Source organism: Lepidochelys kempii, chromosome 6 (genome assembly GCF_965140265.1).
Source record: "Lepidochelys kempii isolate rLepKem1 chromosome 6, rLepKem1.hap2, whole genome shotgun sequence".
Taxonomy (NCBI): domain Eukaryota; kingdom Metazoa; phylum Chordata; order Testudines; family Cheloniidae; genus Lepidochelys; species Lepidochelys kempii.
Genome location: NC_133261.1, coordinates 58,581,181 through 58,608,161, shown reverse-complemented (window position 1 = coordinate 58,608,161; position 26,981 = coordinate 58,581,181). Strand labels below are relative to the sequence as shown.

Below are 26,981 nucleotides of genomic sequence, written 5' to 3'. Positions count from 1 at the left end.
GAATAAAACTGTATTTTAAGGGGTAACCCTCAGAAGAATCCATTTCAAAGTTTACTGGGCTATAAAGATGGGGGGCTGAACCTCAGGTGATAAGCAATTAAATCAACTGATTGTATACAAACTTACGGTGTTATAAAAAAGGTACAGAGTGAGGTCTTTTCTGAAACCTAGTGACACACTGGTGATCAATATCATTTGAAATATATGCATTAACACTGAGGAAATATGGATACTTAGTGACATCATGCTTTAAAATCTGTTCCCAAATAGGAAGAAACAGGTTCCCCCCAAGACTGGAGAGAAGGCAGCTATTTACCTGTCTCCTAGGTAAATTAAGCATGGTGGAATCAAAACAGTGGAAGCCCCATTTATACACAGGAGGATGGGAAGTCCACAAGGGAAAAAACAGCATGAGGGCATCTTGCCTCTTGAAACAAAAGCATCGAACTTTGGACGATATTAAAAAAAACAGAAGCCATCTTTGGCATCCCTCACAGACACAAGAAAACAGTTCTTGCAAGATAAAGATGGATCCTTCAATCAAGTGGGGATTGAAGTCCCTGGGAACTGAGAAAAACCATCTCAAACAAAGCCTGTACCTTGCTCGATGTAAGTTATAGATTTTTAGATGTGTTTTCTCCCTTTTATTTTCTTGTAACACTTTCTAACTGTATTCCTTTTACTTGGCATCACTTAACCTATGTCCTATTGTTAATATACACCAAACCCTCGCTAGAACACGGGATTTGGGTCCATGCGCGGTAACGCATTAACATGGGGACCACATTATAGCGGGGCCCATGTTAAAATGAATTGTAAGTAAAGTAATTAAATTTGGGATCCATGGCTGCAACCGCGTTATATGTGAATTCGCGCTATATAGACACATATTCTAGCGAGGGTCCAGTGTATTTGTTTTATTTGTACTATAAAGCAACTTAGTGCTGTGTTTGAAGGGAAGAGTGTATTCACCCCTGTAAGTTAATAAGCTGTGATGTGATTTTGGGTCTTTAAAAGGAAAAAACATACATTTATCTGAGCCGTCCAGTAGAAGGCTGGGCATTGCACAGCACAATATTGTGGGGTAGGTTTTTTTTGGGCGGGGGAGGAACTGGGGTCACATTCCTGGTTGTAACCAAGGCCAGTGGAAGCCAGAGTGGGTCTGTAGACAGGCTGCATGGGACAGAGCTGCTGAACCAGGGCTGGCTACACAGCATCCAGACATTCAATGGTGTGGCCTGCATGCTTGTAGGCTGGCTGTGAGCTAAAGCAGCAATGCACTGTAAGGAACCTAGGTTTACATGAAAGCGGAGACAACCCCTTACTAGCCTGCGGGGCTGTTCTTTGGCACATGCAGCATACGTGGCTGCGTAGGGCACCTGAAAATTTGGGGCACCACCGGGACAGCAGGTAAGAACAGGTCAGCTCCCGCACACCCAACGCATGCTGCGGTCTCCTTAGGCAGGGGCCGTATTCACGGAGCCAAATGTGCCAGCGCGGCACATTCTGAGTGAGGGAGGGGGTACGGGGTCTCTGCGGGGAACTGTGATTCTCCACCACCGTGAGGTAGGCTGGGCAGCTTGGTATCCTTTGATGCCTTGTCCCTCCCCACAACCCCACCCCAGCCTGCTGCAGCATCTGCTGTGTAGAAAGCTCAGTGTGTGTCAGCAATGGGGGGAGGTTCTTCTGGGGGTCCATGGGTGGGGGTGGTGGCTGTACCCCAAGTCTGGCATAGGGGCACCAGTTTAATACTGCTGCATAGGGCTCCATAAATCCTAAGGGCAGCCCTGCTAGCCTGGATTGCACCCCACATCCCATTACACCTGCACTGCAACAGGAAGCAAGTCTCTTCTCCTCACACCCACCCCCTTTACCCATCTCTGCTGGCACATAGCCTTGTTCTCTCAGGGCTGCAAGGAGGATGGAGAGGTCACAGAGGACATTTCTTTTCTGCATAATTGGTTACTGAGATGTGGAGAGAAAAAAAAAAAAGTATACACTGCAGAGAAGGTAGCCAAGATGGCAAACTAAAGCCCCAACCAGTCTGAGGCTGCCCTGCTGATGGTTCCAGTCCCCAGACACTGACTCACTCCTGCATCACTCTCAGCAAGGAGATCACCGAGCCAGGGAGAAGCAGAGGACAGGGGCATAACCAGAAGAGAAGTTGGGAACGTGGAGTAAAGGCAGCAGTGATTCACTCACCAGACCCAAGAGGCATCGGACCTCATTGACTGCTCCAACACAGCCCAGGAACCCCATCAGCATGGTGACGGCCCCAACTCCAATGAGGATGTATGCACCGACCTTTAGCGATTCAGATGAGGTCTCTGTGGGAGACAGGGAGGAGAAGAGTCAGCCATCAAACAAGCACTCACTGTCAAGCGTTTTGATTAGTGCCTGCGCAAGCATTAAAGGCCCAAACCTATGGCTGCAGGAGGGTTGACAGGGGCACAAGGCAGAAACCTGAATAGAAAAGTTTGTCTGTGGGTATAAAGGTTGCCTCCCTTCCCCCAAACGCTCTTGAACCTGCAGTCACTCATTCAGTCGGTTTGTAAATCTCAGTAAAAGACTAGTCACATCTTAGCTTCTGGTCTCACTTATAATTCCCTGACTCTGTCACTGGAGGACTGACCAGAGAGCAGACACTGGTACTCCTAGAGATGGGACAGGAGCACACCCCCCCCCCCTTTCTACCTCATCACTATTTCCCAAATTCTTAATATTCAATAACTGAATGTTGGGGGAAGTTCTACCCCTTTCCCTACTTAAATACTATCTCTTTCATTGGCCTTTTCACATTAACAATCCAACTTTATAAACACTCTTGTCCAGTTTCCTCTCTCCAGTTTCTTCTCATCTATTTGCAGGAAAAGAATACTATGAAGGACCAGATGACTAAATGCTCCTTTCCATGTGAGTGTAAGAGAGAGACTATAAGTTGGACTCCCAATTGGCTTGCAGGTGTTGGCTGGCCAAGATAGGAGGTATTTGAGTTACTTGACAATTTGAATGTAATGCTCTGATGCCAGCTGCCAGCCAGCGCTGTATAAAGGAGTGCAAGGATCAATTATTCCAGATTTAATACAGATCATGCCTAATTGTAGCTCCTCTTGCACAATCCACTGGCAGTCCTTGCACTTTCCTGGAATGGATGCTGCCCCCTTGCCTCCATTTGTATTAAACCCAATTTGGAAGGTGTAACCTTATAGGGGAAGGGCTCAGCTGCTATTTCAGTCTTCACTTCCTTCCCAACCATCCTTAAATAGCAATTGCGGAAGCTACAGAACAGAGGCTTGCATTTATGCTGGTCATAGAAGGACTATTCCTTGGAGACTGCCCACCCCTATGGAGAGGTGGGAGGGAGGTAAAAAGCAGGTTTAACCAGCTTATAAGGAGTCTCACAGTGCCCAAGAAAGACATTTAGCAACACAGGAGTTTCAGGATGTTGGGGAATTCTGTATGTCGCGTGACCAGTAAGGGAGGTTACTGGACTTAAAAAGCTTGGTGGTGCCTCTTCCTAGGTTGGGAGTCCCAGAAAACAAAATCTGCTTTAAAAATCAAGACTAGGTCCAGGACAGCTTCAGAGATTTCCCTTCCCAAACCTCCCCCCCACCCCTTAACACAGCTGTAACACATACCCAACTGGCACTGGAAACACATTCCACTAGCATGTTCTGGAAGGAAGGCAGGTAACCATGAAGGCCAGAGTCATTCATTGGAATAGCCTGAGCCAGCTCTTAACCCAGACTGGCAGACAATCCCACACCATATATTATCAAGAACATTGGCACACTCCCTGCCCTCTCTCCCTCCACACACACACACCCCCCAAACAAAACAAAAAAAAAATCCCAACAGCTTTGGGACTGGATGCATCAAGACATCACATCTCGGCCCTGTGACTGGACAGGTTTGCCTTGCAGGGTGAAGTGTTTATGGGAGTAACCCTAAATCAAAGTCCAAGTTCACACTCATGCATGTTAGCAGAGAGCTCCACAAATCCCCTATTGCAATGCAGGCACGATTGGGGCTTTTGGACACTTGTTGAACAGCTTTGCTGCTAGGAAGCAATTGATGGGCCATTTCCACCTTAAAAAATTAAAAAAAAAAAAGTTATTTCCAACCCCCGAGCCAATGTCTTCAAAAGATCCTAGGCTCCTTGCTTGCAGCATCTTGGCTCTCCAAGGAAGGCTCTGCAGACTCTACTGGCAGGAGATTCCTGCTTTCCATTCCCCCTTGCTCCATGTCTTCCCCTGTTCTGGGCAGGCAGCCAAAAGGAGAACAGGGACACGTAGGCCCCTTTGGCAGGATGCTGGAATGCCCTGCTGTGCAGAATTCTTCCCCAGTCTCTGGTAGGATTACTAAAAGCAAAGGGGAGGAAGAAAGTAGTACAGCAAAGAGGGGAGTAGGGCAGAGAAAGAACTTAGCTTGGAAATCTCAAGGAAGGAAGCCTAAAGCCCTGTGGTGCACATTCAGCAGAGATTAAGGGTAAAATGGGAAAACAACAGAGCAAAGACACGGAAAGACTCTGAGGCCAAGCAGAGCAAAGTGCAGCGAGTCAAGTCAATGTGTCCCGCACATTTTGTTAGTTTTAGGAGTGTGGTGAAGCACTGGAATGGGTTACCAAGGCCGGTGGTGGAATCTCCATCCTTAGAGGATTTTAAGGCCTGGCTTGACAAAGCCCTGGCTGGGATGATTTAGTTGGGGTTGGTCCTGCTTTGAGCAGGGGGTTGGACTCCTCCAACCCTAATCTGTGATTCAATGGTGCTGTGCCAACAGAGGTTTGAATCAGACTTATGGTGTCATCCAGTTTAATAGGAACAGGTGTCTCCTTCTGGAATGTTGCAAGTAGACAGGCCCTGAGCAAACCCCTACGGCTGCAAGTGTAAAGGGATGCATCTCCATTCACAACCTCATTGCTGTAGCCCCCTTGGGATTCTTCCCCTTGTAGAGGCTGAAGTAGCAACCCAGATGCTGCAGTAAAATCATACAAGCATCAATGATTTGGGGCTGTTCTAGCATTTAGTGAAGGGGAGGGGGATGGAACCCTATAACCAGGTCACATTTTCCAGAAAGCCTCCTCATGGTGTCCAAATTGTACATCTCTACAGATGCACGGCACATGGCTGGGTAGCCAATGCCACCTGCAGTCGTCACTGGATAGCGAGTTGGATGTAGCATGGCAGCTACTGCTACTCCTCACTCCCAGGAATAAAGTTGAACCATGGTAGGTTGTGTGCAAGGCTAGGCTCACACCACAGCCTTGATCAACAATTCTGGAGATGTGGGAAGTGCTTATTTATTGTATTTTTATTTCATAATACTTTAAATACAAGAGAGCCACAAACAAATGACCTCTGTTGTGGGTGGCAATTACCAACTAACCAAAAGCCCTTTAAATCCCACCCAGGTTTGGTTAAGCTAGTTCAATTTTTGGGCTGGCACAGAATGCATTGACCCCACTGAACAGGCCCAGGTCACCTTTCCTGACTGGTTATTGTGAGTGAGGAGATTACTACTATACATGCAGGGGGCTGTGGACTTCGGGCTAAAAGGTGGGTTTAAGAACTGTGAGAGGAAAAAAGCTCCAATTAAGAATTAAATAAGAGTCCCAGTTATTAACCAAAATTAATGTATGTATGTGTAATCCATTGCATTTCAGCAAACAGCTTGAGAATCAGCTGCTCCTTTTGCTGTCTCCCAAGACCCATATCCTCTGTGGATTAACTATTTCAGGCAGAAGCTGTCTCGCTGCACAGCTCTGAGCACACTGAAAGTGACTAGATAAAGTAAGAACACATTTGAACTGGGGGCCTGGCAAGTAGCAATGGTCCAGCCACATGGCTTGTAATGTATTTATCTGGAGCTTATGTCTGGGAACAGATCTGGGATTTCTCAAGAGCTTTTATTTAGAAGTAGTTTCTCTTAATGGGGCACACTTTAAGGTCACTTTCCCTGGACTGATCCAACAGCCCCTCTAAAAAAGTTCATTAACTACTGATGTTCTTCTAAAAGCCAGCCAGAAGCCAGTCTTTGCTTAGAAAGATGTTCCTTGGCTGCGCTGCTATGCCGTAGAAGTCCCACCCATGCCTTTGTATTTAAAGAGCTAAAATACACAGAGGGACAGATCTCCCACAGGATATAAATCAGAAGATAAAAAGGAAGGAGAATGAATCATGGCCTTACGCAGAACTGAAATAAAACTGCTTTTGTCGACTAATATCCACACTCCAAAGCCCAGGATCACAGCACCCAGGATCTGAAAAAAGCAAGAAGAGTGAAAGTCACTAATTAAAAAACAAATAGAACAAAAAAACCAAAACAGGGAGTGGGGGACTGGTGGCTAAGAGCTAAACAGCCAGTATCCCACTGTTCCCACCCATCACACACCGTTCCCCACGATCAAGCAAGATTAAACAGTCACTCCTGGAAGAAGTAGTCCCAGCTAGCAGCACACGGGCTCTAGGTTCTGCTGTTTGGAGATTATTCATGTAGTGCTCGAGTTCTATATGGTGCTGCAGAGGAGGAGAGCTGGACAGTAAAAAGGTTCTCTGCTCTGAAAGGCTTGGAGTCTCAAGGCACAAGCTGTACAAGTACAGAGCAATGCTGTTCAGAAAGAGCAGCAAGAGGCAGGTATGTGTCACACACAGGTAGACCTTACAGGAGCTTTTGGACAGAGCCTTGCTGCTTGATCCAGGGTTGTGCTTTCACAGGGATGGGGTACCTTGCAATAGGGACCCTCCAAGGGAGGATGAGCTAGCTCAGCGGACATGCCAGACCTCTTATTTGAGACTTGGGCCCACAGGTGCAAAGCATCAAACGCAGAAATCAGTGCTGCCGAGCTCAGGCTCCTATGAGTAACATGCACAACCAGAAAGTTCATCTCCAAGGAACAAAGCTACAAGCTATGGTGCATGCGGGTGGCAGCTGAGCCCCTGAAATGGGGCCAAGACGTGACAGGAAAACTGAACAGACAACACTCCCCTGGCATCAGCCAGCTGACAACCTCTGGGGATAGCACAGACTAGAAAGAGCTGGTTGTTCCAGAGAGAAGCAGCAGCAGCCCATCCCCAGCTACCACACAGCCGGCCTGGGGTGAGGATTAGTAGTAGCACTTTTCTGTAGCTGTGTGTTCCTGATGAGAGGCTAGAGAGGCACCAGATTGACGGAGAATTACATTTTGTTACATGCACACAGCTTCCCTGGCCCTTATACTGAGACAGAACCCTCACTTCACATACCTACCTTGTACCACAGCATCTTTTATATTGGATTAATTTTAACAGCGAATTCTTCAGTGCCCAGATACCCCATTCAGCATCACAACCCCACCGCACAAGTGGAGGGCAGGGTCCCTATACCTTCAAAGCAGCACACAGATCAGTCTTTCCTTCATTTGTTTAACTGCAAAAGGGACACTCAGAACACAGGTTTGCAGCTGTGATCTGAAGCACGAGGGAAGGAGACCCAGGGAAAAATAGAGAGGTGGTTCCAGATGGCAGGAGCTGCCGAGAAGGCTCTTGAACCAAACAGTGACAACACTTCAGGATGGGACGGAGAAGGCCAGACGAGCCAAGAGGGGAAGATGCAGATTGTAGACCAGCTGGAGCACGTTCACAGAGGTTTGTAAAAACAAGGGAAATGAGAAGCTAGCTCCTGAAGTTCCCCTTGCCATATGTTTTGAAGACTGTTGTAACTTTACAGTCCTTGCCAATGCCACAAAATGTCTCTGCTCTTCATACCAGCTGGTATAGAATTGGAGTGTAATTACGCTCCACAAGAATCTGCCTTCTATTTCCTTGCTTAGGGGACAGCAATGCATGGCCGGGAGGGGTGCTTGGTAGCTGTGCTGGTGGCAGATGACCAAAAAGGATAAGAAACACACCAACCGAGTTAGAAGAGAATTAAGTGGCAAATAAGTTACATGCAGACAAAGGGAGAGAGTGAAAGAAATTGCATCTCAGTAATGGAAAACTTGCAAAGGCTATACACTGTAAGGGGCAGGAGGACTGGATCTTGTAGTGTGCATTAGTGCCCACCCTTATCTTAAGCTGGACTGTGTTTAGCCCAATACTGGAAAAATGCCATACTGGCCCTCTTCCTGTGGGCCTGAGCATACTGCAGTATCCCAGGGCAGGGTTGGACAGCAGATCAAGCCAGGGAGTCAGCTAAAACACAAGATAGAGAGGGATGTAGGAAAATCTCAGCTAACATGGCATGCCTAGGGACTGATGAATTTAACCCATAGTTTCTCAAAAATATTCAAGACAAATATGTGATCACTGCTCCGTTAAGAAGTCATATGCAGCCAGGATCTTGGGGTGTCACCTATGTTCTAGTGTTACTGACAAAAACAGAACTTCTGCTAAGTTATGTTCCTGGGAAGTTATTTGTTATGAGGCACTGGGACCATCCATAATCTCTGTTCACTCTGCTCTTCGCTTTAGTCTGCAAATCTTGTGCTTGCCAGCTGCCGCCGTAGAAAAACAGAGGGGCAGGGGAAAGAGGAAAAAGGAAAAAGACAGGCTGTCCTGTGACTGCACTGCTGTCCCCTAACAGAGGATTTCAGATCCCCTCCATGTCCATGCCAGTCCCCTGAGCACAGCTAATAGGGTTACTCCTTCCACTAGCTCCAGTTCAACATCTTTCTTATTCGGTCTGCGGGTGGGAAGTGCCGAGCTCCCATGGTGCGAACTGCAGTGATCAGTGAATTGCAATGGATTAAGCAACGGTGTCCCCTACAAGCCTGTACAGGAGGGGACAGAATTCTAGCCAGGGCTCCTGATAGAGTGAAAAGTGTCAGCCTTGCTACCCAGCACTGCAAATAAACTCACTTCAGCGACACACCAAGCCACACCTACTGGAAAGTGACCATTATGGCCTCACACCATACTTCCCTGAGAGGGATAATTACAGGGCCCAGCTCAGTGCTATCTTGGGATAACAGTGTGGTGTGTCAAGACGGACTGAGGTCATGTTCTGCCGAACAGACCAGCTAGTCTGAGGGTTGATTTTCAACTTTTGAGTTTTGTTCAAGGGGACTTTGTGCCTCACCTCACATAAATGTTAAGAGGAGGGCAGGGCAGAGAACTGTGCAGTGCTGTGGAAACACCCCGTCTATTCCCCACGTCTCAGTACCCCATCCTCATAGGGTCTACGTTGCGTAGGCCTGCAAATGGCACAGGGTTTCAATAAGGCTGAAGTTATGGTCCTGCAACATGGACAGCATGTCTGTTTGACTGAGGCTGGAGCCCCACACGCACACTGGAATCATGAACTCCAAATTGAAAGCAGCAACCGCTGCCGCCACTTGCTCAGCTTACTTGGTTCAGAGATGAAGCTAGATGACTAAAGTAGGTGGTCTCTCCTTGACTGCAAGTCTACTCTTCACCATCCACTGCATTAAAAAAGCCACAGCCAGAGAGCAACATACCACTATATACAGACTCAGCCTTTCCCCACAATGCCAATGCCATCGCCACTTAGCCTTAGCTCTGAAGCACTCAGACTTTTGTCTTTCCCATTTGCTGTAAGGAGAAGTAGAGAAAGCAGGAAGCATAGGTGAATTCTCTATTCAGTGGAGCTTTGTGACCTGCCTTGGCTGCTCAGGTCTCCAGCCCCTCTCCCCTCCTCCCCCCACAACACATCCTTCCTGGTCTCCCTAGGGTTTCTTCAATTCGCTATGGCTTTATCACCTAGTACTGGACAGGTGTCATTTCAGTATCTAAACAGCAGCCAAAATTGCATAGTGTTCCCCTAATGTTTTAGGGATCATCTTCGATACGACCAGAGAGCTCATTTCAACCAGGCAAGGACTCTAGGTTAGAGGCCTTGACCATGAAACCAGAACAAGGAAATATTCCTTCCTTTGGTCCTTTCTAGATAGACAGCAAATGGGAGCGCAGAGCCCCAGGACCTGGAGACCTTTGCCATCCAGTTAAAGCCCTACAGTGGTTGAGACCTGTAACTCCATAACTGCATGCACACGCTCAGACTTCACAGGGGAAATCCAAACACACTGACAATCCCTGGATTTGAGAATAGTTTTGACATGGACATGTTCATAGCATTGGTTCCTCCAGCCCAGGTCAGTAGGATGGAGGTGCCAATCACATGGCTGCAACTGACAGGTTAAATGGACCACAAAAGTCAGTCATCATAGGTATTAACATGCAAGTTCTCCACAGGCATGGGCATTTCCTGTTGTCACTGCTGATCTGCAGAATGACCAACCACTTGAGCTTTACACCCCAAATCCATCCTGGCTGGAACCAAACCCACCCCAGCATGGGCCTGTCATTTCAGGTAGAGGGCAGTCACCTGTTATTCACTAGCCTCAGCTAGACAGAGAAAAGTCTCAGGGACTATGAGCCCCTGCTACTCCCAGAAGCAGCACTCAGCACCCTTGATAGGGCTGCCCAGACATAAAAGAAAGCTGGGTCCATTCACTTGAGTATTCACAGTGGATCCAGCTCACTGTGATTCATGCTTTGTGTAAGGCAAAAAATCTCCATCCAGTCCTTGAGTTACTCTAAGGGAAAAGCCTCCAGCTGCCACATGTTGCCTCTTGGGCACATTGAGCATTAATGCAAGTCCCCTCTTCCCACCAACATGCATCCACATGGCAACAGCTTAGATAGAAGTCTGCTCTGAATCCTTGTGTTAAGGAGAGCATCACTCTCAAATGGAGGCCACTTCTAGAGGGACACAGCAGCTTTGGGATACTGTCTCATCTCCTCCCCCCTCGCCACCTCCACTGCAGAGTGGGACAAATTGCTGGGGGTACTGCTTGGCTCTCCTGCTTCAGAGCTGACCCCAGAGTGAATACGCCTCTAGATGGTGGGGGTAATATCTTTACTACTTATGTGGGGCCCTCAATGGAGCCTGCCTGGCCCAGGGAGGGATGTACAGGCCTCATTTGGTCAATACCCCGCCCAACTCATTGTCCCTAGTTCAGCACTGCGGCCCAGCTTTCCATTGCGCAGAGGCCTGGTGCTAAGTCAAACAACAGCCTTTGTTTGAAAGGTCACAGGAGAAGCAGCAGATGACAGTTGCCCAGAGAACAGCTGCTTCCCATCACCTGCAGCCAGCCAGCGGAGGCCCAAGGTCCCCGAGAACCCTGCTGCAGAATTCCAGCACCAGCTACTCCTCCCCTCACCATCTTTTGACCTCTTTCCATACAAAATGTGGGAAAATACTTTGCAGTTTGTGGATCAATTTGAAGGAGCAGCTTGGCTCTGCCCCCTTCCTCCCTCCCCCTGCCAACTTAGAGCTGTCCCATAGGGGCTCCCCAGGAACACTGGTTTGCTGGCTGGGAAGGGGAAGTGCAGGGGGGGAGGGGAAGGGGGCAATGAGGAGAGGGCGTGGAATAAAGAGACTTTGCAATCCGCACTCAAAACACTGCAGCAGTAGCAGCAAGGGAAAGAGAAGCAGGGTTATTATAGGGCAAGACAGCACTGCAGGCTATTGTAAGACACATGCAGCCTCTTCTGCCTCTCCTGTTGGAGAGAACCATCTCCATAGAAATGGTAAGCAGGGCTCCTGGAGTGCAGGTTATTTGTGGCCAAGAATCCTACCACTTGGTTACCCCACAGCTCCCCCAACCCCCATGAAGAGACCCTGAAACAAATAAGTGAGGGGAGAGGGGGAAACCCACATTAATCCCTTATTTTCCTACTCGCACCTTTTTGTGTATTCAGTGTAACAGTCTCAAAGTGCCCCAATCCCTGTAACCAGGATAATAGTCCCAGAGTATCTCTCACTACCTCTCCCCATGATGCAGGGGGGGGGCTCTGTCCCCTCCCCAAGTTGCTATTCTTGCTGAACGCAAACCAGAACCTGCCTAAAAAGTGGCTGAAAGTCACAAATCTCTTAACTTTAGGGTCCCTCTGGACCCCAGCTCACCCCATCCATGCCCAGAGGAGTAGGGGGTTGTAAAGGATAGTTTACGGTGTGATACAACAAACAGGGTAATACCTTCTGTTATGGGCAGGTAAGGGGCAACAAAATCCTAACTCACCCCCTCAGAGCTGATAGGCAATTACAGATAAGCCTGGGAACTAGTGTGCATTGGCAGAAGGGCCAGATATAATCCTGTAGGACTTCCTCTACCACCCCGCCCCCCCAAACTAACCTAGACTAAAGCCAGTCCCCTCAAAGCTCTGATGGCCCTTTAAGACTCTCCCTGTGTATACTAAGAACATCCATGACCTTTGGTCCCTGGCAGTCTTTATTTGGAATCCTGGCTACTCCGAGAGGGAAGCAACAGAAACACATGGCAGAGAAAGAGCTAGCATAGCAAACTGAGGGAAACCAGATCCAGATGTGTCCCAGTTGCAACATCAAGGCCAGCACTCCAGGAGGCTGCAGCATAGCACAGCTTGAGGCACGACAGTGTGTGGGGTAGAGGAGTAAAGCCACACTCAGAGGATAAGCTCGGAAAGCAAAGCTCTCCTTTTACCAGGCTTCTCAGTCATACACATTCAGCAATATGGAGAGAAATGGGCAGAGTTTAACCATCACAGGAAAACTGGGGAAAGCGGGAGTCTGAAGCTAGGTCTACACTAAAGTAAGATCAGCCCAGCTATGTTGCTCAGGAGCACCTGGGGGGGGGGGGAGACGGATGACTGGTGCTCCGCATCCACAGGCAGTGCCCCACCCCTCCCCAAATCAGTTCCCCCCCACACACACTCCCAGGATCTTCTGCCTGCCAGCAGGCCTTGCAGCTCAGTGCCTCCCCCTCTCCCTGAACTCCCACCCATGGCAATTAAATTAACTGTTTCCTGCAGGAGCCTGGGAGGGAGGAGCAAGGACATGGCTCGCTCAGGGGAGGGGGTGGAATGAGGCGGGACGAGATGGGGTAGAGTGGGGGCTGAGCACCCTCTAGTACATTGGAAAGTTGGTGCCTATGCTCAGGAGTGTGAAGAATCTACACCCCAAGCAACATAGTTAAGTCAACCTAACCCCCAGCATAGACAGTACTAGATCAACAGAACAATTCTTCTGTCAATCTAGCTACCACCTCTCAGGGAGGTGGATTAACTAGAGCGATGGGAGAATCCCTCCCATCACTGTAGTGAGTGTCTACACTGAAGCAAGAAAGTGGTGCAGCTGTGCTGCTACAGCATTTCTAGAGAAGACAGCCTGAGGCTTCCCTGCCCTAGTGGTTTAGTAGAAAGAGCCTGAGGCCTTGTACCAGAGGCCTGAACTAAAGTAGTGGTCAAAGCTTTGGCCTCAGGCCTCTGATACAAGACCTATGTCTCAGGCTCTTTCTACTACAAGCGGCACCACCTTGAGACAGAGACAACAGAACAATCCCAGTGTGAATTCTACGATTTAGATCAGCCTGTGGAGAGCATTGAAGGGCACAGATATCCCAGCCATTAAACCAAACAGAGGAGATTTGTGGGGAAGAGCTGTGATTGAACGAGAAGTTGGGGCCAAACTCTCAGGTGACTATATGCCAGACAGAGCCTCCCATCCTCACCCAAACCAAGTGAGCCAGCACCAATAAAGGATTCTGAAGCAGCTCACACTGGGTCCTCTTCCCCAAATCCAATCTTCCTCACCCCACCAGGCAAGCCTGCACCAAGACCCTCAAAAATTCCACTTCAAATGGAAAACTTGGGACTGATTCAGCTTTCTCAAAATCAAAACCAGCCACTAGGACTTGAAATGAAATTATGATGGTTCTGTGACACCTGCCTGACTAGCCTATTTAGAAGGGGAGGGAGGATTGCAATGGACTACGCAGGTTTTGTGGCTTCACTGCTCTGTAGCAACCCTGTTGCTGCTGCTCCAGATGTGGCAGAAAAAGAAATGCAATAATGGCAAATTTCCAGGGAAGCAAAGGAGGCCCACGTTCCCCTTGCCATTGACAGAGGAGACTGTAGGCACTAGACACAGCAATCTGTCTACTTCAGGCAGGGGAGGGGATGGGAGTGTCTATAGCTGGAAGCCACATAAAACTGCAAGGGGCATCAGGGTCAATGATGTTGATTTTTCCCTACCAAAAAGTGGCCGGACTTTTGGAGTGGGCACCTATACTAAATTTTAGTTTAAGTCTGAAGTCTAAAGGTCACTTAATGGTCCACATCAGAGGCTAGATATAGTCCTTTCTGCCCACCCCCTAATTCAAAGCTACTAATTTACTCAAGCCCTCCCACAGAGGCACAAAATTACTTACAAAGAAGAGGAGGTTGAACAGGAAGAGAAAATACTTGGTGACTTTCAAACAGTTGGACCCCATCTTCCTTCACTTCCAGGATCTAAAAAGGGGGAAAAAAAAAACAAACCACACAAAGTCAACAATCCACATGTCAGTATATAGCCTCTAGACAGCATTAAAGGGGCAGTGGTCATCACTAGAGATAGCTCTGAGCCACCATTTTGCCAGAGATACAGCTACATAATAGCTGGTTCTGTAGAGATCATGCTTGGGCCAGCTGGATGAAGGGTTCTCCTTACGGTCCGAGAAGAGGATGGACCAGACTGACCACCACTGACAAAGTGCCACCTTTGTGGAAGTTTCCTGGATGGTGACAGAGGGCCTACAATGCAATTCTGTCAGTCACAGAAGGGATGTAACCAGCTAGGAGCCTGATAATTCCATTGCTATTTATATGTAATCAGCTGAGGCTCCAACTCCATATCCACAGAGGACACCGCTAAGCTTTGAAATGAATCTTGTCTGGCTCTTTCTGTATGCCCATTCTACCTTACTCCCCCAGAACTCTCTTCCTTTCTCCCTGTGGGCCTGTAGATAGTCAAAAAAGGGGTCAAGAGCCTAGTTTGAAAGATTATGTCAAAAGGGTCTTTTCCAAAAGCATTTCTAGGAATTATTTTGGGGTAGCTCCATGGCTGGCATGTTCTACAGAGGTCAGACTAGATGACCAGAGTGGTTCCTTCTGGCCTTGGAATTTGTGTCATGCCAGCCTTGTACAACCCAACCCAGTAGCCAGTCACCTGTGTGACTATGAGAACCCTTAGTCATACAGGACAATACAAACCACAAGCTGTGCAATTCAGCAGCATCTGAATGAATGTCTTTGCTCAGGGACCCTTAAAAGATGGGCAGTCAAACTTGTCACCAAGATGTGCCTGCAAAAGCACCTTTCCATTTTCACTATAATGGGATGTCGGTACCAGTAGTGCAAGCTCCAGCACCTCAGGCAGCAGTTTGATGATGCGGGCCAGAGTAGTACAGACAACACAAGAATGAGGGCAAGAGGCATTTGATGATCATACCACAACGTGTGTAGTCTGGTTTTCAGAGGATCACGGGAAGAATGTGTTGGAGATTATGTTTGGGAGACACCAGACTGGTAAGAGAATCCTGTGAAACATTTCCACTATTTGTCCTGTGTATTGAGACAGACATTGCAGAGTCATAATTCTTTGTCACAGACCAATGCAGCTTCACTATACCTGAAACAAGTTTTGGAATATCTGTCTGTCCAATTAACATGAACACATAACGGGGGGGGGGGGGGGGGGGGGGAGAGAGAGAGAGGCCAGTGCAATTTGGGGCTGCATGAGTATCACATATTGGTGCAAGGAGAGGCTAGCCCATCCCAGTAATGCTTTTGGAGACTAATCTGCAATATTGTATTTAGTTCTGGATACTACTCTAGACAGATGTAGACAAAGTGAAGGGAGTTCAGAAGAGTGCTGGAGGGATTGAGTTAGTTTCTCTTATTTCATCCTAGAAAGGCATACCTTGGTTGAGTGACTGATATTTAAAAAGAGGAAGATTTCCACATCTCAGAGCTCTGTTTTCCTTTCCAAAATAAGGATAGCTTCTGGGGAGAATGTGAAAAGCTAGCCGCTTAGCACAGTTTAGAATGTTTGAGCTGCTCACTCAACAAGGACTGATGTCTCTTTAAAAGGACATAGTAACCCACAGGAAGGATGAGACTGGGGTAAAGCATCACTCCAATTAAACAGTCAACCCACAAAAACTAGGACATCAGCAGAGAGCTTTCTGGCTTTGGGTTTGTTCAGCAACAGTCACTGGAAGCCAGTGTGTTATTTTGTTTCAGTCCAAAGCTTTTGGCTAATCCTATTAAATATTTAGGTTAATTCTGAGCTAAACTGGAATGTAGGTTTCATTCTAATTGGCTAGTTTCCCCCACCAACCAGCAGTCACTTCTAGACTACAGGGAGGGAACACTGAACTCTAGCCATTGTGCAAGCAGGTATTACGGTCTTCAAGGCAGACACCAAGACTGAACTGGGTCCAAGGTTTGTAGCTGGACAGTAAGCAATGGGTAGGTATTTTCATATGACTGATGGGGAAGGGACAGTGTTACAGTGAGTTTGTGACCAAGTCCCAGCTCCCAGTCACACTCCCAAAATACCCAGCTAGGAGAAGTGACAAGCACAACAACATGTAGCACAGGCATTTTTGGGTGGGAAGAGTCACTGTGCATATGTCTACATTACAATTAGATGCCCACAGCTGGCCCAGGCTTTGGGGCAGTTTCATTGCAGCGTAGATGTCTGGTCTTGGGCTTTAAGATTGTGTGAGATGGGAGGATCCCAGACCTCAGGCTGCAACCGAAGCCCAGAAGTCCACACAGCAATGAAACAGCTCTGCAGCCTGAGCTCCAGGAGCCCAAGTCATCCGGCATGGATCAGCTGCAGGTTTTGAATTGCAATGTAGACATATCCTGGATAGGGAGTTGAATGGCCCCTCACTCACCAGAATATCCAAGCACCTCACAAACACTGCTAGGTTTATTCTCATAACCCCTATGAGGTGGCATATCCTGATTTTACAGACTTGGCACAGAGGCACAAACAGATTAAGTGACTTGCCCAAGGTCATGCAGGGTACATGGTAGAGCCTCGTCCTAATACGGTGCCTTTCACCACAAAGGTCATCCATCCTTTCACTTTGGGAGAGATTAAGGCAGAAAGGACAAACAGGGCTGTCTGGGAAGCAGTTAGTCACCCTGATACACAAAGCCAGAAAGTTTCTAGTTTTGGAATTACCAAACTATACACAGAGGCCAAGGTGATGAATTAACTCAGCATTACAGCCTTGCATGGGCATGTTGCTAAACAGCTAATCACACACACACACACACACACACACCTCTTATTTTGTTCATCTGTGAGCAGACTAATGAAGTTCACCTAGTCTAGTACTGGATCTCCAGCAGTGGTCAGTACCTTGCTCTAAAGCATGTGGTACAAGGACTGGCCTACTCCAGATACCAACATTTTGAACACCATCCCCCAAATACAGTAACATACACAGCTCTACTTTCTGGTGTTCTCTGGAACATACCAGCCACTCAATTCGGCTGCACAGTGCCAAGAACAGAAGGTCAGGCTATACAGCAACTACTACATTACCATTTTATGCAAAGGTAGGTTTTGCCCCATGGATGCACTGGCTACAGCAGGAAGCCAGTTTTACACCAAAGTCTCCATGGTCTTTGAGTGACTGCCACACTGCCTCCAGAGGTATGGCTTGTTTGCCTCTGCAGGAGCAGCAAAGAAAGCTGTTTGTTCCAAGTCAGTTTACCTACAGCTCCAGAGGTTAGAGTTTTCCAGTTACCCACCAAACACTACATTGTGCAACAGCACAAGAGCCGCTTGCTTAGAATCTGGAAAGACCTCTACGTCATGGAGTCTCAGGGTGTGGTTGATGCCCCAGCCTGCACCCGGTCTCCTGGGAGTGACCCCTTTAGTGTGCCAGGCCACAAGGACCCACAGTTCTACAGGGGCTGGCCTGTGGCCTCCAGGATGCGGAGATTGGTCCTTCAGCACCAGTAATCCCAGTCTCTCTTCATGATTCCCCGCAGCAAATCCAGACTCCTGTGGGAGGCTTGTACCCTTCAGGGCATAATGCTGCAAGTACTCACTGAGAGCAACACACTCAGCCTTTTCAAAACAAGTTAGCCATTTATTAGTCACCTGGCACACAATCTGAAAGTCCTTAGGTTAGCAAAATCAGTTAAGGTAAGCCATACACCATCCTGGTCAAACCAGTGTCCTGTTGAGCCAGCCAAGCTATGATGGAGTCGGTCTCTGGTGATCTCCCCCACCCCCCCATTTCCCCACTTTGACCAAGGCTCCCGAGTCCTTCCAAAAAGGGCCCCTTCTTTCAGTCACCTGACATCTTGTTCTCCAGCTCAATCCAAATCCTGCCTGCTGGAGTTTCCTGCTGTTATGTGATGATTGTTCAGTCATGGGGGCACATTTTGGTCTTGCTGGACCCTCTGCTGATTTGGGTTACTTTGAGCCAGTTCTTTAGTGACAGTATTCATTCCCCCCAGACAGCAAGGTCACATCCACACCCCTTCTCCTGCACCATTCCAAGAGCAGCGTTAACACTTTTTTACTCAGTAGGTAGCAATGCAATGTACAGAGGAAAACTGAGGCATGCCTATGCTTCATAAAAATATTGCCAAAACCTCCCATTTCATCACAACCTCTAGGAAGTAGTTCAGTTTTTACTGTTTTTTTTTTTTTAAATGTCTTGATTTCTGCCAAGACTAAGGACACCCTTGTTTGCATGAGGGATTGTACTTGGTGATGGGAAGCTATACAACAGCTCCTCACACTCTTCTGTGTGGGTCTGTGTGTTGTCATTCTAGCTCTTTCCACTAGCTGAAATATAAAAGCCAAATACTGTAACCTGCTGCCCAAGCCAATAGGGATTTAGCAACAGCGTCCCCAGAAACGATTCACCTCTTATTCTTTAGGGTTCATGGCAGTTTTGCAGTGGACACTAGGCAGTCACATGACCACTTAGTTGTCTCCAGTGGGGCTCATGAGAGTCTCTTAATACTTAGGGAGGCGCAGAGGGGCATGTTAAAGCACTTAACAGGGAGTTGTAAGAACAGAGTAAAGTAGGGGAGTATTCTCCCCATCTCAATGGGGAAACACACACAGATTTGGGGAGGGACTTGATCACATAGCAAGGAGCATCTCCCACCCCCAGTGCAGTATTTTTTAAATACACACACTCACACACACTGATGCTAGAGCATTGGTACAGTCCTCTTGCTGTAGCTCTGGGCACCCAGTTCACAGCTCATAGCTGTAAGCAAAGAATTCAGAAAACAGTTCCCATCAAGGCGTTTATATCCAAAACATAAGAACTCCCTCCCCAAAATCCCAACATATAATAGAACACTTCAGAGAGCAGTTCCCTTACCCAGTGAGGGTACTGGCTGAGAAAAAGACAGGCTTGGGTAAAGAGGCCTCTGTGCTTAAGGAACAAGTTTGTCCTTGCAAGGGCTTTTTCTGATCTTACTTCACAACCAAATCCCTGTATTGTCAACACTAAAGCCTTACCAAAAAAATTGTTTTTAAAAAGATCATGAGTCAGCACCAAGAGTCATGAGATTTGCTTAAGTATAAGTTTGACAATACTGAATTTTGGGATTTCTTGTTTGACCTGTTCGGGTTTGCTCAGATCATGTGCTGAAGATTTTCTCTGCAATTATGCAAGCTAAAAGCTTGCTTTTAAAAAAATAAATAAATAAAAAAAACCCCGAACAATCCACCTCAAGAAAATCTGTTTTCTTAGTCTCTTGACTCCAAGAGTTGAGGCTTAAAAGGAAAGGAACAGTCACAAGATTTGGGAGAGTTCACAACAGTGGAATCCTGAACAGCAACAACTCAGCAAGAAGTGACAAAAGGCTTGTTGACTTGGAGGTAGATGACAACTGTCATAATGGATCAGGTCTGTAGGACATTGGGGTCCATCCAGTCCTAAAATTAGGACTCATCCTGATCTCTTCATCTGAAACATGATGTTTAATCTCTTCCACAAGAATTTGTTAATATTCATTTACAAGAGCTAATGCTCTTTTGGAATCTTGATGCTCGAGGACAAAAACTTAGCATGTGGCAGGGAGTTCCACAGTTTAATTACACTATGTAAAAGTATTTCAGTTTCACCTTTTAGTTTCCTTCAGTGACCTCTTGTCCTTGAGTTATGAAGTTCATTTACCTTTCTAGGATTAGTTATTTTATATGCTTCATCATAGCCCCTCTCTAAGGTTAACAATTTCAGTCAACTGTCTATGAGTTTTACTGTGCTCCTAATAAGTCTCACTACCATTCTCTGAATCACCCCCTCTACTTCTGCATTACTCTTGACTGTGCAGACTAGACAAAATTCTATGGGAGGCCGCACTATTCACGGACAACATTCCCTCTCCCACCATATTGGCCTCATTCTTTAAATATCTCAACAGTTTGCTGTTCTGCTTCATTCGTCATGCCCAGGTCCCTTTGAGTAGTTTGGCCCAGGCTCACAGCCTAAAACCAGACCAGAGGGTAGAAGGGGGGAGGGGGGGAGAGAGAAAAAGTTTGTGAAACCTGGAGACTTCCACAGCTCTGAACAGACAGGTCTAGGAGCCAAGGGGTTCTGCTCACCAAATGGGTTCCTGCCCCTGCAAAGAACAGTGCAGCAGTCTGCATGGGGCAAGGATTAGTGCAGAGGCCACTTCTCTTATTCCCCTGAGGCCAGGAGTGGGGAATGATTCTTCCATTAGGGTATTATGCACAAGGCTTGGAGTTGACAGCAGTGAAGCTGGAGCACATAATCAGCGGAGGCCAGCAGCTGAGGAAAGGAGAACAGAGTCCCTCTTTGTTAGGGGCAGGAGAGGAGGACTGGCATGACTCAATGCTGCACTTCAGGTCTGTAATACAAGCCCAGTCACCTCCCCCTATCCACAAAGGTGGCTGGAAAAAGTAAGGCACAGGTGGCAATGGGAAACTCGGGGGATTCCTAGCCCCTCCCAAAAACAGTGAGCTGTAAGGTGATGCTGTGGGAACCAGGAGTCCTGAGGAAGTGGGAAGATGAAAGCATAGAGGGCTCAATTCTCTTCACACTATACAGAAAAGACAAGGGCCAGAGGGATAAGGCTACTTAAGGTTGGGGGTGGGGTTTTTTTGTTTTTGTTAAATTGCAAGCCAGGGCTCTTTAAATAGTTCTTTCTTCTTGACCCCACAAGCAGCTCATGGAAAACTCGGAGTTTGGTGCTCACTAAAGTGAGCCAAATATAATCAGCCAGCCTCAAGTCACTGTAAATCTCTCGCTATGCAGCTTTGATACCAGACCTCAGTCTGGACCTGCAGAGTGCTCTGCTATTGCAGTCTTGGATTCCCAGATAGGCCGCTCTGCGGATTACTGTTTGTCTGGAAGGGTCACCTGTAGAGCAGTCTAAGGAACAGTAACGCAACGTAACGCAAAAGCAAAGCACAGCTCATGACTGGAAAGAGCTAGCCCTCTTAAAACGCATCAGGTGCTGATGGGGAAAGCTCCAAGACAGTAACCGATACCAAGGCACACGGAACCAACCAAACCGAGGGGGATGCATCCCCGCAGGACCAAGAAACATTGTATTTAATCAAAACTCAGGATGGGCTGCCAGGTGCTGTCACCTCCCCCGGAGGGAAGGGTCACCCACCCAGGAGAGCTGCATGGCGTTTACAAGTTCATAGTCCAAACAGCCAATCCCCTGAAACTAAGGATTTCAGAAGTAAGGCATGAGCTCAAGATCAGGATGTAGACACCAAAGCAGAGGGCATGGTATAGGTAGCTGCTGTCAGGCTAGTGCTAAGCTCCGACAAATGACAGTGATGAAGTATTGGTTTCAGAGTAGCAGCCGTGTTAGTCTGTATTCGCAAAAAGAAAAGGAGGACTTGTGGCACCTTAGAGACTAACCAATTTATTAGAGCATAAGCTTTCGTGAGCTACAGCTACAGCTTTACCAGTAGTAAAGGACAAATTCTGCCTTTCTCTAACGCTGCCTGTAGTGAAAGTGCCACGCCACGACCTAGCTATCATGGGAGACCTGAATGCCAAGGTCGGTAAGGATAACACAAAAGAGCAATGGGAAGACATGGGTGTGGCACCATGAACGAAAACAGAGAAAAGGCTTGTTGATTTCTGTAATATGAATGGCCTAGTCATCGGCAGAACCCTATCTGAACATTGTGAATTTCACAAGCTGGCATGGTGTTCTCCAAATGGCAGAAATAAGAACCAGATTGACCATATCCTGATCAATGGCAAATGGAGACGCTCACTGTCAGATGTGAAAGTGAGAAGGTGTACAGATGTTGGCAGTGACCACCACTCTGACAGCCTCCATCAAACTAAAACTGATAAACAAGGGACATAGATGTTATATTGACAAGCTAAAGTCCCTTGAAATACAGAAATTCTCCGTTCTGCAGTTAAAGAACAGGTTTCAAGAATTTGCAGACCTTTATGAAGAGGAGGGAAATGCAGATGAGGAGATCAATAAGTGGGACAAAGTAATAGCAATTTATGAACAGAGCACTGAAGCCTGTCTAGGCTACTGGCAGAAGAGAAGGAAGGAGTGGATTACACCCAGCACATGGAACGCCATAGAACCAGACTAGCCCCGAAGGAAAAAAAAAAGTTAACACAAAATCCCAGAAGCTAAAGGACAAATACCACGAGCAGTATAGCAAGGCACACCGGGAGGTCAAATGCCTTGTGAGAGCACACAAACAGCATTATATTGATAATCTGGCAACACAAGCAGAGGATGCAGCTGCTTGTGATGAGCAAGGAACCATCCACAAAATGACGTGGCTTATCAGTGGTAAATGGCAGACACCAAACACTCAACAAACAAGAACACCTATTAAAAACCAAAAGCCAACAAGAAATGTGCTGGACAGAGCATTTCAAAGAATATCTGAATAGGGAGCCATCTAAAGAGGAAGCAAACATCCAGGAGGCAGAAGAAGATCTTGATGTCAACACAGACACCCCAACTAAGGAACATTCAAGCCATCAAATCCTTAAAAAATGGGAAAGTTCCTAGCAAGGATAACTTGAATGCAGAATTGTTCAAGGTAAATTTTAAATTAGCAGCATCTATCCTGGCCCCTCTATTTACATCAGTCTGGGAAAGGGAAAAAGTGCCAGATGAGTGGACCAATGGTGTTAAAGTGAAGATATCACTGAGAGTTCCTTCCTTTGGAAATAACTGGCGTAGTATCACACTTATCTGTGCCAAGCAAAGTATTGTGAGATCATAGTCCCGCATTTACTAGAGGCGGTTGATAGCATTCTCAGAAAAGAGCAAGCTGGTTTTTGGAAAGGGAATGGATGCATAGACCAGATCTTCACTCTGTGAAACACAACAGAGCAGTGCTTAGAATGGCAACAGCAACTCTACATAAATTTCATAGACTGAGGTGGCTTTTGGTAGCATTCACAGGACCAGCCTATGGCGCATTCTGCGGGCATATGGAATTCCTTTCTGTATAATCAGTCATCAAAAGCTTCTATTTTAAACTTTACATGCACTGTTGATCACAGTGAGCTCAGTTTTGAAATCAAAACAGAAGTACATCAGGGGTGTCTCATGTCTGCAATCCTCTTCAACGTTGCCATCGACTGGGTTATGTGGCATACAACAGAAGACATGCCAAGAGGTATTAAATGGACGCTCTTCTCATCCCTTGAAGACCTGGACTTCGCAGATGATCTCTCTATCACATACCCAACACCATATACGAGAAAAAACTTGACTCAATGCATTCAGCCAGAAAATTGGACTTAACAACCACAGTAAGACAGATACCATGACCTTTAATATTGCCTCACCATCACCAGTACGGACAGAGGATTATGTTCTCACCAATGTAGAAACATTCACATACAGCACTATCAGTCAGGATGATGGAACAAGCCAGGACATCCGGAACAAAAATCAATGCCAGGAACACCTCCAGGAGCTTAAATACAGTCTGGAAATCAAAAACACAACACCAAAACCAAACTCAAGATTTATCAGAGCTGCATACCTTCAACACTACTTTATAGTGCAGAATGCTGGGGAATGAGAAAGCATGACATGTCCAAATGGTCTTCATTCCATACAGCCTGCCTCAGAAAAATCCTCCATATCTTTTGGCCCAGAACAATCTCAAACCAAGATCTATTGACATGGTGCTCAGATCATCTTGGCTGTACTATCACCGCCAAGAGGTGCTGGAGATGGATCAGTCGGTCATGTGCTTTGGATGGAAACTGATTCCAATCACCAGAGTAGCAATAAAATGGACACCTGAAAGCAAGCTAAAATGAAGCCGCCCAAAAACAGAGCTGTGGAAGCTGAGCTGAAAAACCTAGGGAACCATTGAAAGACTTGCCAGAAACAGACAGGAGTGAAGGAGCTTCAGCCCTAAACGCCAGAGGTGTAATAGGAACATGATGATGATGGGTTAGGGTGAAATCAAAGCAGCAGTACCAGAGTCAGAAGTTTCCCCCTCATTCCATTTCATGCTCCCTTGGTGTGGCTGTATCCATCTACCAATTCTCTTCCCCCACCCTTCTTTGCTGTGTATTCGGGCTTCTCTAGAGCTCAGCCCTGTTTTTGCAGCCACTCTGTCCCTGGCTTTCCCTCAGTTAGGGACACAGAGTGTGTTCGTTCCAATAGAGCTTCCCCAGTTATCTGAGCCATTCATTGCCTCCAGGGTGGTAGTTGGCCCCATGCAGCGAGTGTTCCAAAAACCACACTCAGGAACTTCTGCAGCAGCAGCACCATTCCTCAGTAGAGGAAGAGTACCTGAGCCCTGTAGGTTGTACTGGATTATCTGCTTCCAGCTGCTATTCCTGGTCTTGGATTTAAGTCTCTAAAGTCTTCTGTAACTTGCCCTCCTATCCTTCCCCTATGTACCATCCTAGTTATGGAGGTCACCTAGGGTCCACTTGCTGAGAATTCTCTTGGGAGAGGCAGCATTCTTGCTGGAGAGCCCTTGACTCTCAAATTGGTTCCCCCTCTGAAACTCCTGGCAGCCATTCAGGTCACAGGACATGGTCTGTTGGTTGACGGTCCAAGGAAATATGGTTAGTTTAGGTAGAGAACATGTAAATTGCTAGCTCAGTTCTTATCCAAATAACTAGCACATAGTTCTAGAGAGATTAGATTTGAGACTGATGTGCCCAGAGGTTGTATTGATGGGCCAATCTTTAAGAGCCAGCAGACACTCTCCCCAACCTTGGGAATCCTGCTTTGTGATCCCAAGCTGTAAGAAGCAGCTGCCCATTTTGTTTCCATACTGCAAGCCCTAAAGCTGGAAAACAGGAATCTCTGCCAAGGCACAGCTCCACAAAGCAAAGTCTGAGGAGATAGAGACCATCTGGAGTTCACTCACCTAGGAGACATGCCCAGTTCCCACTGCAAGGCTGACAACTCTGTGCATTAATAGCCACTCATAGCTAAAGAAACTCAAAACTGAGTTGCCTTTAACTCCAGGGGGTGAGAAAGCTTTCCAAGGGATATGATTGAATGGGGTGGGGGGGGCATGGAGGAAGGAGAAACAGACACTAAGATGACCTCAAAAGCATAAACAACACAGGCACTAACTGCTGGAACAGTTTCACTTTAAAGCTTAGCCATGACACTAGTGTATTTTGAGAGCATAGGCAGGGAAGTGTTCCCAGAGGCTGGGTTCTGAAGCGGAATCAGGAGGACTACTGATCAGTGAGACCCGAAGAAGCGCTCTATATAGCTTGAAAGTTTATGTCTCTCACTAACAGAAGTTGACCCAATAAAAACATTACCTCACCCACCTTGTCTCTCTAATGAGAGAGAGAGGCAGTCTCAATGTCACCACCAGTTAATGAATAGTGACAGAGTTAATGAGCCTTTTCTTTACTAACACACCAGTCAGAGCACAGTGTTCCCTATAGGGCTAGCGTTACGGAACCATCATCAGGTTAACAAGTGAGCAGAAAACACGTGATAAGCGTGTACTGTTGACATGAACAAAGGCCTTGGACTTTAAGTGCAGGTAGGAAGTTGCCCGAGTAACATACCCTACCAGAGGCATTTCATTACCTCCAACACACACAGTTTACTATACACAGAACCTGGCTGCAAACTCAGCTGTGATACCAAACACCATGACTTGATAATAGCTTCTTCAACAGAGACATTGGAGATTGCAAGTAATATGCCCTGTCATAAATTTAACCCCTTCCTTTAAAAAAGCAGCAATGCCTCAATCAAATAAATAAATAAATAAATAGTGTCCAGCCTAACAGGAAGGAAAAACAAAACAAAACCTATTTGCAGCCCTTCTTTTAAGGCTGCAACACTTAACTCTCAGCTTCTAGGCTGGGTTACCTAACAAAGTGAATGCAGATAGTGTCTGTTATCCGTATCAAATGATGGGGGTAAGATTCCTGCTCCCTGAGAGCAGGCCTGAAGTCATTAAGAAAGTAACTGACAGACATTTAACATGAAGTCATTTATCATACATGATGCAGAAATTTCACCATTATTGAAGTGGAGGGGTGAGGGTGGAACATGCCAAGGAAACTGGTGGCTTTATTACCAATATCACTGCTTGTCATCTTTAATAGGAGGCATTGAACTCCCCTCTAGACAAGATCAGAGGTAAAGAATGCTTACCATGAAAGGCAAAGTCCTGAACGAGGCTGAATTTCTGATAGGAGATACCAAATAAGACAAGCAGGCTAATTGAGATAAGAGTTGTTCCCACTCCATCTTGATGCTAAACAGTGAAAGCTTTTCTGGTTTGGTTCCTGTAGCTGAGGCATCATTAAGAAGTTAGCTTTATTAATATGTTGAGCAGAGAGGCAGAGTAGGGGGTCCAGTGAGATGCCAGGCAATAGGGACAGCAGTCATCCAATTAGGACTGCAGAGTTTCTTCACTTTTGTTTTTAATAAGCAAGCAATAAATGTGGCAGGAAGTAACAAATGCTTTAGAGACACACAAAGTGCCATCCGGGATCATTAAACAGAAGTGATGACAAACCAGAATTCGGGTGTTATTGGCAAGATTGGAAGGGTTCATAGCACAAACAAGGAAATACGCTCAATGTAGAGGAAAGCTGATTGCAACCTTTCAAATGCCTGGAACAGCCAGTGAACTAAAATAAAAACTAACACCAGGCTTCTGTCTGAAAGTCGTTTAGATTAATATTACTATAACCAATA

General features: G+C 46.8%; 1 protein-coding gene across 6 annotated transcripts in view; it reads right to left on the bottom strand.

The window, feature by feature from the left end:
- Positions 1 to 26,981, bottom strand: part of CD82 (CD82 molecule) — a 63,642-nt gene that overhangs the window by 17,405 nt on the left and 19,256 nt on the right. For 5 of the 6 annotated variants that reach the window (XM_073348069.1, XM_073348068.1, XM_073348070.1 and 2 more), the window contains 3 exons: positions 14,186 to 14,267; positions 6,187 to 6,259; positions 2,203 to 2,327 (listed from right to left, as the gene is read on the bottom strand). In XM_073348069.1, the coding sequence (XP_073204170.1) occupies positions 2,203 to 2,327; positions 6,187 to 6,259; positions 14,186 to 14,248 (261 nt within the window). In that variant the 5' untranslated portion in view covers positions 14,249 to 14,267. Of the gene's footprint in view, positions 1 to 2,202; positions 2,328 to 6,186; positions 6,260 to 14,185; positions 14,268 to 15,246; positions 15,389 to 26,981 lie in introns of those variants that run through there. The other variant, XM_073348074.1, reaches the window with a different exon arrangement.